Source organism: Poecilia formosa, unplaced genomic scaffold (genome assembly GCF_000485575.1).
Source record: "Poecilia formosa unplaced genomic scaffold, Poecilia_formosa-5.1.2 Scaffold47, whole genome shotgun sequence".
Taxonomy (NCBI): domain Eukaryota; kingdom Metazoa; phylum Chordata; class Actinopteri; order Cyprinodontiformes; family Poeciliidae; genus Poecilia; species Poecilia formosa.
In genome coordinates, this window is record NW_006799986.1 from 2,911,917 (window position 1) to 2,923,138 (window position 11,222).

The window sequence follows — 11,222 nt, forward strand, 5'->3', positions numbered from 1 at the left end:
TGCTGTGGATTGCGGCTGCTGGTCGAGCCGATCATCACCTCCATGTAGCAGCAGCTTGATAAGGAGATCAACGCCTCCTGTTGCAGCGAGCAACCGCTGACTGAGTTGCTTTAATTCAATTGGAAAGTGTTTTTAGGGAAATTAGACACCAAAAGCTACAGGAAGCTCTTTGGGAGTTTATATTAGTGAATTTCTTTAGTATTGACCTATAAAAATCGCAGTATGTTTAACTGCTATCTAATTGATTAGTTTAATATGCCAACTACAGATTTAAAGTTCAGCTTAAATATATATTTTTTAAAGAATAAAACCAGTTATGGAGGAAGGTAGGCAGCAGCGGGGCACTGCGGAGAACACAAGCCGGGGTGAAAGCGCACCGATCCGGGCCAGTGGCCGGGTGAAGATAGGGTATGGAGCTAAATTGGGACCAAAAAGTTTGTTTAAAAGAACAAAACAAAAAAAGTAGTGAAATTTAAATAAAAAATGTAAACAGAAAAATAATGTTGATACTGTAAGAAAAAAAAAAAGTTATAAAATTTAAAACAAAAGGTTTCAAGATGAATGAAATGTTCAAAACTACTTTTCGGATTGAAGGTTATTTTTCCTTTTTTCTTCTTCTTTTGAACAAACTATGGCCCCAATTTAGTTCCATAAATGAATCTTTTCACCGTGCTTCAAATAAAAAAACACTTCTCAAGTCTGTCAGATTTAAGAAAACTTGCTACTTTTTGCCTAGTCAAAGTTTAGCTCAACACAAGGCTTGAATTTGATTGTTTGCAAACTATTTGTACAAGTTTTATAATGTATCTAGAATATATTTAACATAACATGATTTGAGTGCATTTTGTTAAAAAAACAATGCAAAAATGTTTGAGAGCAAATAAAAAAAAATGTTGAGTTAATGGTACAAAAATAAATTAAAATTTCAAGATAGAATCTGAAACTAAAGTATAGATCAGAAATTTTATAAATCTGATACCGATATCAACTTGGTATCAATATGAGCAATATTTTAGTATTGTATAGTATATTTTAGTCACTAATCTGCTGACTACTGGTGAAATAACGATGAGACCTTCAGCTTCTGTTGGCATTCAATGGATTTATTCATCTGTTCAGTCCTTTGACAATTTAAGGGGGGAAAAATTCACATGACAAAATTAAGATTCCACAGAATAAAGTTATTATACCCACCTGAGGTCAAATAAATCACCCAAACACACACACTCACTCACTCACACACACACACACACCTGCATTCTCACTCTGACCTCGTCTTACCTGAACTCGTGTCTCCTCTACGACTCAGCGGCGGCTTCGCCAAGTTAATTTACTACAACATAACAGTTCGCACACGTGGGGGAAATTTTTACGGAAAACAAACCAGAGTGTTTTTTTTTTTCCTCCCCGCGTTTTCTGATCTCTATCGCTTTTTCATAAGACGGTTTTAAAAGGGTTACACGGAACAGGAAATGGCTTCTGTCCTCCGTTTCCTGTTGGATCGATCACCGGCAGGTCGGGTAGCTGAGGCCCGGTTCGCCTGCAGAACCACATTGTGTTTTTAACGTGACAGGGAGAAATGTTTCCGGAGGGGTGGAAGACACGGAGCGGGTCAGCCGGATGGGAAGCTTTCTGTGCTTTTTTTTATATTTATTGTTCTTAAAATTGAAAAAGAAAATTAACGCTTTATTTGAAGTGCTGTGCGTTAGACTGACATGACATCTGTCATGAACATGAAGGAGTCCAAATAAATGTTCATAACCGCTGTCATGAACTGTCATTCGGTGAATAAAGACACTTTTAACGCAAGTTTAAAAGAAAATGTACTTTAAAAGTATCATTTACCAAATACAGCAAAGTTGACACTTTTAATGCAACTTTTCATTATAAATGTGATTATTTACCGAATGACCTTTCATGAGAGAAGTCAAACATTTATTCCCGTTCCTTGATGTTCATAACAGGTCATGTCAGTCTTATGCAAACCGCTTCAAATTAAGTGTAACAAAAAACGGAGCGACAGCCACCCGAGCTGCCGGTGACTTTTCCCCTACCGCTGGTTACACATAAGACTCCCAGACTACAAGAAAACTTCCAGGTCCCTAAAAGAGAGAAAATAAAAGCAAACAGGAGGAGTTTGTTCTGTCTGTTTGATTTTTTTTGTTTTTAGGGGCGGCGATGAAGGAGCATCCTCCCGGCCTTTCCTTTAGCACTTCCAAAATGAAGCGAGCAAATCCGCAGCGGACGACACGGAGCGGGGCTGAACCATGAGGATGAGGATGGAGGGGGCGGTGCAGGACGAAGGCGGGGCAGCGGAGTGTCATTCGGCCGCCTTCAGAGAGAAGGACAGCTTGGGTCTGGACTTTCCCTTCCCCAGGATGATTTTCTGCTCCTCTTTCTGCTGCCGCTGCCGGTCCTGCTCCAGCTTCATGCGCTCCTCGTGGATCTTTCTCTGCTCCTCCACGATCCGTAGCTGCTCCTCGGCCTGCGGCGAGACGAACCGGGTCAGAGCAGAACCAGGACACAAACAGAAACAGACCCGAAGCTACCATGATAAACGATAATATTGTTGTTTTTGGGATCATTTTCAAGTAATATAATGGTAGCAATAATGCAAAAGTACAATGTCAATGATCAATAAACTTTAAATTCTAAGAAATATTTAAAACTGGAACTGGCAGACATTTTATAAATCCAAAATAAATAAGCAAACAACAAATAAAAACAATTATGAAGTATTTGTAAATAAAACTGTCCTTCAAAAAAAAGGGCTAGTTGAGTCCATCATCAAGTTTTTTGTAAGAAGAGAGAAAAGAGAAAAACTTTAAATCATGCAAATTGATTCATATTACCAAATATTTTCGCTTAGCTTCTAGTGCAAATATCGTATTACAAAACTAACTTAGAAATAACCAAAAGTGCTGGAACTCAGCTTTGGTTGCTAGGTAACGGGCTGGTATTCTGCTGGGGTTGCTAGGTGACGGGTTGGAATTCTGCTGGGGTTGCTAGGTGACGGGCTGGAATTCTGCTGGGGTTGCTAGGCAACGGGCTGTATTCTGCTGGAGTTAGTAATGTCTGCTCATTTGTGACTCAACTATCAGGAGGTTTTTGAAATGGCTCATTTTCCAGACACCAAAAAACATTAACTGGTAACCAAAAAGCAGTTGGGTGATTTTTTTTAAAGCAGTAGAAACCCAAAATGGAAGCTTAAAAACGTACAAAATTCCCATTTTGCATAATAATAAGGTGCTTTGTACCAGATAGCGTAAGCTGGATTTCATCTGTAAACAATCCCTCAAGGAAGCTGTGATTGCAACTATTTTAATTTTGTGTGGATTTTTAACATAGCAACTTTTCACCACAACGTTTTCTGTATTTCATTCTTTTCTGACCAATCACTGCAACCAATGTTTGGTACATTTGTGGATTGAAAACAAAAAACAACAAAAAGAAGTTTTGATCCGTTAGAAAGTGTTATTAGACCAGGACTAACTACATGAGGAAAGGACCAGAGGAGAAATACAGACGTAGTCTAAAGAATTATGGATTAAAATCAATTTAAAAAGAAAAAGAAAAGTCTGGGTTATTAAAATGAAAATATAAAGAACAATGAGTGGATCACTGTAAGCTGAGCCGCAATAAGGAGGCAGCAGGTTATCAAACTCAGCAGAATAATTTCCATATTAACTGCCCTGTCTGGCTACAGTTGCAGATCAGAGATGAACAAAGCAAAACCGCTTTTCCACACGTTGTTACATTACAACCACAGACTCAAACGACTCATCAAGATTTTTTAAAAGATTAACAAAAAACAGTGCATGGTTGGGAAGGAGGAGGAAAAGGGTACAAGATTTTTAAATGTTTGTTCCAAAACCACCAAAAAGATCAAGGAATCTGCAGTGATTTTTTTCCCTTTAAAAAATGTTTGATATATTGGTTCAATAATATTGTTAATATGGTAAATAAAACTGGACTGATATTTCCATTTTGTTTATTTTTTCTGGAGGAGGTTGTTGGTCATGTATGTTGTATTTGTTTGGTTTTGCTGGGAGATAAATTGTCCCAGTACTTATGACAATAAACGATAATATTGTTGTTTTGAGACCATTTTCAAGTAACATATTAATAACAGCATTTTCCCTCTCAAAGACCAGTTAACTTTAACTCTGTAAAGAACTTAAGGAAACTGAAAGATATTTTAAATATCCAAAATAAAAATGATAAAATAAAAACTACTTATATATGAAACCATAAATAAAATAGATTTTAATGTCTCTGTAAACAAAAAAAATATTTATATGAATGGAAGTTGTGAATATCATTTTGATTTATCACGCGATTTAGTGATTGGCCAAAATTTTCAGATCACTGCGTCCCTTTTTATGAATAATTCTTTTGAAGAAAATTGATTTTTAATCTAATTTTGGTCCCAAAAATCATAATCAAATCAAATTATGAGACAGTAAAAGACTCCCTCGCCTCAACTTTAATATAAACCAGAAACTAGATTTCATTCCGGGTTCAGAACCGGGTTCAGAACCGGGTTGGGTCGTACCAGCTTGGCCTGCGCCTCGGCAATCTTGCGGTTATTCTCCTCCAGGATTTTTTCCAGCTCCTCCCGCTTGGATTTCTCTTCCTCCTGGATGGGTGACATGGTGCCATGTTAGCGCATGAAAAAGTCACAAAGCACACACGCACACACACACTCTCTCTCTTTCTCACACACACTCAGTCAGTCAGTCAGTCAGTCACTCACTCCACCACAGAAAGTCTCTTCAGTCAGCCTGAATTGTTTTCTACAAACATAAAGAAACTGAGCGGAGACGTGAACGCCTCCCTCGACTACTTCAAATCTCTTCCTGGAAGAATTAAAATGCCTAATTCACACCTACTCTGTTATTTTAAGGTTTAAAAAAACAACAACAAAAAAACCACAAACACATTCATCACATTCAGAGGACAGAAACATAGACTAGAGAAAAAATACATCTGCTGCTTTTAACATCATCAAATGCAAGAGAGAAAAAGAAGAAGGAGGGAAGAGTTTTGGCTCACCAATGAACGTATACCTACGCATTTTCCTTGCCTGTGTACCTACACAACTGGTGAACGCATTCGGCAATAAACGGCTGAATATTTACTGTCCCGTCCGGACCGCGGCCCCTGCAGAGACAGAGAGGCGCTCCTGGGGTCGAATATGGCGCGCTCCTCTTTATAAGTCAAATCTGCTTTAGCGCTCTCTCTGTGGGGCTTTTTGTTGTCTCTGTAGAGAGCTGCTGCACAAGGTGTGTGTGTGTGTGTGTGTGTTCGAGGAGGACCCGACCACGGCACACTTACAGTAACAGGACACAAGTCACAGGTGAGCTGAAAGGCTGCAGCGCCAGCTCGGGTCAAGAGCTAGTTAGGAAGGTGGTGAGGTGTGTGTCCGAAAAACAACAAAAAAATAATAAAATAAATAAATAAAACACATCAACAGAATGACACCGAGCAGCCGCCCTATGGGAGAAGCAAGTTATGGTACAAAAGAAACCAAAAGAAACATCAAACTGTGGGAAATAACTAGTCAGAAAGAAATTAATTCATATCATCAGATAAAACCATCTGATAGCCGCCGAGAACCTGAGGGGATAAACCGTCTGTGAGTCAGATGGGATGAACATTTCCACACGGATCCGGTCGGGTTTTCCCGAACTTTTCTGATGAGGAAACCAAGTAGAGACAGAACGGGAAGAGAAAAAGAAGGAGGAACCTTTTATACTGAATTATTACATCCCTCTGTTTTATTGTTGTTGGAATCTAAAGAATGGAGCGAAGGGCGACTTTGCAAAGCACAAGAAAAACTACGAAGGTCGACATTTTACGCGCAATTAGGCATAACAACAAAATTTCTTTCAGAGGAAAAAACAAAACAGTAGGCTGTTTTTTGAAAACTCAAATATAACATGCTTTCACCGCAACACTGCCTAGGTAGTCGACGTATGCTAGGAGCTACGTTTCTGCCCACTGACTAACGTTCAAGTTTGTTGATTTGAACCGAAGATCGTAGAAATAGTGTTTGAAAATGCTAACATGAAGCTAAAGTTAGCTTCCAATTCTGAAAATGGCTAAAAGTAGCTTAGCAGAACGGCAGAAGATAAAGTGTAGAATAATCTGGAACAGGCCGGAAATGTCTTGGTGTTTGAGTTTTTAAAGTAGAGCTCATTAAAAATTATCATGGTAGCAAAACATTAACTGGAATCGACCGGCAAACTTTAGTTTCTAACTCACGTTTCTAACTAGAATGTTTACGGTAAACAGCAGGATAAAAATATTTTCTCAAATACATTAGGATGATGTGCTACAAAGAAATTTTCTTAAACATCATTTAATTATCCTCCAATTTGTTCTTATTCAGCAATAGCTCCAGGTAGTGGCTTTAGCTCCTGGTAATCATGTTAGCTCCAACTAATGTTTTTGGCTCCTGCTAATTGTTTTAGCTCCTACTACTTTTTCTAGCTGCAGCCAATTCTGCTGGCTCCTGCTAACCATGTCGTCTGAAGCTCCTGCTAATCATGTTAGCTCAAGCCACGCACCTAATGTTGTTAGGTCCCGCTAATTCTGCTAACTCTAGCTAATTCTGCTAGCTCTAGCTAACTGTGTTAGCTCCTGCTACTATAGTAAAGAGATTACAAGCCGATCAGGTTTGTTTCAGCAGATATCTCGAGTTTAATGATGATGAAACTTTGAGGCAGTTTTCCTAAATCCAGATGTTTTGTGGGCCACACACGTTCACCTCAACCACCTTGACGTCTGATATTGCTTAAGATGAGGTAAATGTATACAATTATTGAATAAATTATGAATTTTTATGCATCACAAACGATAGGTTTTAGGTAAATACGAAAATTACAACATATTTAGGCCAACATGTTCCAACTAATCATGGATTATGATGTAGAAGGTAAAGGAGAGGCACAAATCATTGTTATGTTTAGGCTGTTAAATAGGCTGACCAAACAAATCGAGTTAATCTCAACTCCTACTTGTCATTCCAGTAAAAAAAAAAAAGTATAAAAATTGTAACAAATGACCCAGAGAGCAACACTGTGATGACAGAAGATTATGAAAACGTTATTTTGGGGTAAAATTATCATTCCTGATGCGTTCGGAAACATAATCAACAGTATTACTGGACGTCCTGACGTTGTGCATCTACACTTAATTATTCAGAGAATCTAAAAAATGAACCCTTTATCAGGTTTGCTGCTGCAAACAAACAGAGGTAAAAAAAATAATATGATTTAAATCATGTCTGAGTTTCGCAGGAGTGCGTTTGTTGGTGTGATTAATGAAACAAAAATTAATTTAGCTAAACAGGGAAAAAAGTTTCTACTGAGTAAATATGATTAACAACCAAAATTATAATTTAGTATCTTAACAAAGATGCAGAAACACTCAACCCTACCAGGAATAATCTGCATTGCTATTGTAACATTACTATTGCAACAGAGGTTGCTATTTAACCTCTGTAGTTAAATAGCAACAGTATCTGGTTTAGAGTGAGGTTAAAGTTTCATATAATCACGTTTTTAATAATCAGTTTTGCTAATAAAAATGTGTCATTTCTGTTAGTTGCTGCTGCATAATGTCCATGTTTTCCACCTTCAGTTGGACATCAGAGAGGATATTTGTCTTCTTACTCTGCAGTTTTTAACTTGCTGCTGTTTTAATGCCAGCTGCAAAGAGAAACCTCTGCTGCTTGTGTTCCTCCCTCATCCTGTGTGTTTGAAAGCAGCAAAACTCCAATAATTTGTTGAGGACTGAAAGCGGAGGACGGTGGGTGGGGGCAGAAAGAGACGGGGGTGCATCCCAAACGACCGAGCGTTACCTCTCTGGCCTTCTGCGCCGCCAGCTCGGCTTGCCGCTGCCGCTCCAGCTCCTCCAGCAGCTGCCGCTCCATGATGCGCTTGGCCTCCTCCACGCGCCGCAGCACCTCCCGCTCGATCTCGTCCTTCCGCTTCTCCAGCTCTTCCTCCACTCGCTTGGCCACCAGCTCCTCCACCCGCCGGGCCGTCTCCTCCTCGATCAGCTTCTCCTCGATCTCCTGCTGGCGGCTGGAGGAAGAGGCGGGGGAAGAAGAAGTTAGCTCATATTGGCAGCAGAGACACCTTCCTGCTGTCAAGGCGTGGTTCCAACAAGTCTGACCCGTGCCATCATGGTAGGCAAAGCATAACTGAACCATGGCTTCGAAACCATGTGACGTCACACTTCCATGACTTTGTAACTGACCTCCATCTTGGCAGGCAGTTGCTATGACAATAAACAAGCCACAAGTTTAGAACTAGCTCTCACGTTGTTCCTAATTTAACAACAACATATAGTACATTACAACTATTACTCTATCACAACTTTTGAGTACTTTTCCTCACGTTTGTGTCATACTAAGATAAATATCAGTGATATTTACAGTTTCCTTTTTCATGAAGTTGCTTCACATCCACCAGCAGACGGACTTTCTCCGTCAATATTTATCAAGACATCTTTGCATTTATGTGGTTTGGTTTACTTTTCTATGGACACTTTAGTTACAAAGCAACTGACTCCACTCCAACTGCTGCTCTTCTAACTCTGTACTTACAACTGCAACCTTTAAATCAGGGCTCAGCCACTCCTAGAACTGCAACTATTGGATGCTTCCTTGTTTCAACACAACTGAATCACAGGTTACAGAGCTAATTCAGCCTGCAGCAGGGATGCATGCAAAAGTTACAGGACGATGACTGTCATAGACTGGAGCTGGAAACCCCTGATACTACATGTAAACCTGCTGAAAATCTGTTTTATTCATTCAAAATTTAACTTTCTTAATGTTTTTTTCTTACTCTGAATTTCACTTTTGCATTGCAAGCACTTTTATTAACCCTAAAAATGTGTAACTATGGCGTAAATTAACAATAATTCAGCAAATTAATAACTGATGTTCAATTTTCAAAAATATATTAACTATATATATATTAAATATACTGTGGTTTAGCAAAAACACTGCATGTTTTTCCAATGTATTTAGAAATATTTACATGTCATAAACACAAAAATCTCATTTTGATTTTAAAAAGCTTCAATTGTGTGTTTAGTTCTCATATTATGACACAAACAGGCAATTTAATTATATTTGTTCAAAGTTATATAGTTATATATAAAACAACACTGTTAATATTAACTTCTTTGACAAAAAATAGATTTGGGTAAAGTATTTCACAATTTTCATGTATATTTATCTCTCAGATACTAGGATTTCAAAGTCTTTAATATTAATGCAGATATAATCTGAAGACTATTTAAAACATTCAAATTAAATTAATTTCCTTAGACAGTAAATTTATACGTTTATCTAAAATCTGTAGCTTTACTCAATCAAAAGGTTTGCGGATATGATTTATGAGGTTTGATATTTACTAACAGCTCCAGTGGCAGCCGTTAGCATCGGTGGTTAGCATCTCAGCTCCAGTCCGTTAAAATGAATGCAGTTTATCTAGCCGTTAGCTTAGCATGCACACATAGCAGCAGCACATTATGCAACATCAGCACAGGCAGATTTCGATTATTATACTCACATCTTCCTCTGTCTCTCCATCTCTGCCTTTCTCTCTTCCTCTTCCTTCCTCTGCTTCTCATCCAGAGCGGTCCTTTTACTCAAGGTCCTGCCGAAGATGTCGATCCTCTCCGGGGGAGAGGCTGCTCGCTCTCTTCGGGACGAGGCTGTGGTGGACCTGGACCGGGAGCGAGACTCTCTGCGCCGGTTCCTCTTAGACTCCCGGGACTTGGATCGTTTCTTGGACCGCTCCCTGTCTCTAGACCGAGATCGAGACCGGCTCCGTTTCTTGCTGTGCTTGCTGCTTTTTGAGTGTTTAGACCGAGACGTGCTTCGGCTGCGTGAGCGGCCCATGATGACCAGTCTTACGGCTGAAATGTGGACCACAATGCAGACTCCACTTCAACTGCTGCTCTTCTAACTCCGTACTTACAATAAACGATCAATGCAAACAACTGAAACAACTCTATTTGCTTTAAAAAGGCATTTAAACAGCTCCTTAATTCGCCCTCCTAAGTCGTTACAAAGCAAGATGGCGCTTGTCGAGTTTGTTGTTCCCAGCAGGCACTGCGGTTCTCGGCACTTTCCGTCAATCTTCGGAATGTCCTGTCAATTTCACGAACTGAACAACCGTCAGACCTGTCAAAGGTGACAGGAGATGTCACTTTTGTTTTAGATTACGCTAAATTTACAGTTGCGACTGTTAAAGCTGTTGGCATAGCAATTCATTTTGAAGACGTAATATTTTACACAATTATAACTTTATTTAACTTCCCTTTGGGATTAATAAAGTATTTTTGATTATGAATTTGAATGATATAAAATAATTATGTTAAAAATACACAGTCGCATAATTTTTCATATTTCAATTAAATATTAAAATGGTCTAATTCTTCTCATGATAAAATAATCTGAATGTGTATCATTCAGATTTAATGCTAGCTAAGTCTGGCTGCCAAGCTAGCTTTATCTTCTGCTAGCAGAAGCTTTAGCTCCTGTTAGTTTCAGCTTCTGCTGAAGCTAGTTTTTAATTAGCTTTAGTTAGAAATTAAAACAAGCTAAAACTAAAGTAGACGCTAATCTAAAACTAGCATTAACAGAAACTAAAGCTAGCCTTAGCTAGCATTAAATGATAAGCATTCAGGTTTATCATGAGAGAAAAAAACATTTTAAAATATTTAATTGTATAGATGAATTGTAAGAATGAAATATATTATTTTCCAATAATCTTAAACACAAAAGCATTCAGGAAATATAAATGTACATCAGTACATGTGTTATCCTTGTTTTGTTTTTTTTAAGTTATTTGGAAATTGTTAATTCCTATAAGATTCGAGTTGCGTCTAGACATTTTGCTACATCTACTGTAGGAATTACTTTAAAAAAAAGTCAATTTTAGTCACCCATCACATGCTAAAAGATTAGAGATTAGATTTTCTTCAGTTTACATGCAAATTATCAGTTTTTGATGCGACAACAACAAAGACAGAAAAATATATCCAACCAAGCGAACCGCTGGGGTGAATTTATGATTCAAGTTTAAAGTTGTAATTTCTATGCTGATGTGTTGCTCTGTCGCTTCCTTTGACAGCGATCAGCAGAGTCTGACACTAATTTCAGAACTTGTCTCCACTTGACCGATATCTAACTT

At 38.5% G+C, this 11,222-nt stretch overlaps 1 protein-coding gene across 1 annotated transcript; it reads right to left on the reverse strand.

The window, feature by feature from the left end:
• Nucleotides 1-1,082: 1,082 nt before the first annotated feature.
• arglu1a (arginine and glutamate rich 1a) lies at nt 1,083-10,142 on the reverse strand. Its single transcript, XM_007552304.2, has 4 exons — nt 9,594-10,142; nt 7,868-8,093; nt 4,556-4,639; nt 1,083-2,485 (listed from the first exon to the last, which is right to left on the reverse strand). The coding sequence occupies exons 1-4, from the start codon at nt 9,923-9,925 to the stop codon at nt 2,321-2,323; spliced, it is 807 nt and encodes a 268-aa protein (XP_007552366.1). The 5' UTR covers nt 9,926-10,142; the 3' UTR covers nt 1,083-2,320.
• Between the last annotated feature and the right edge of the window lie 1,080 nt (nt 10,143-11,222).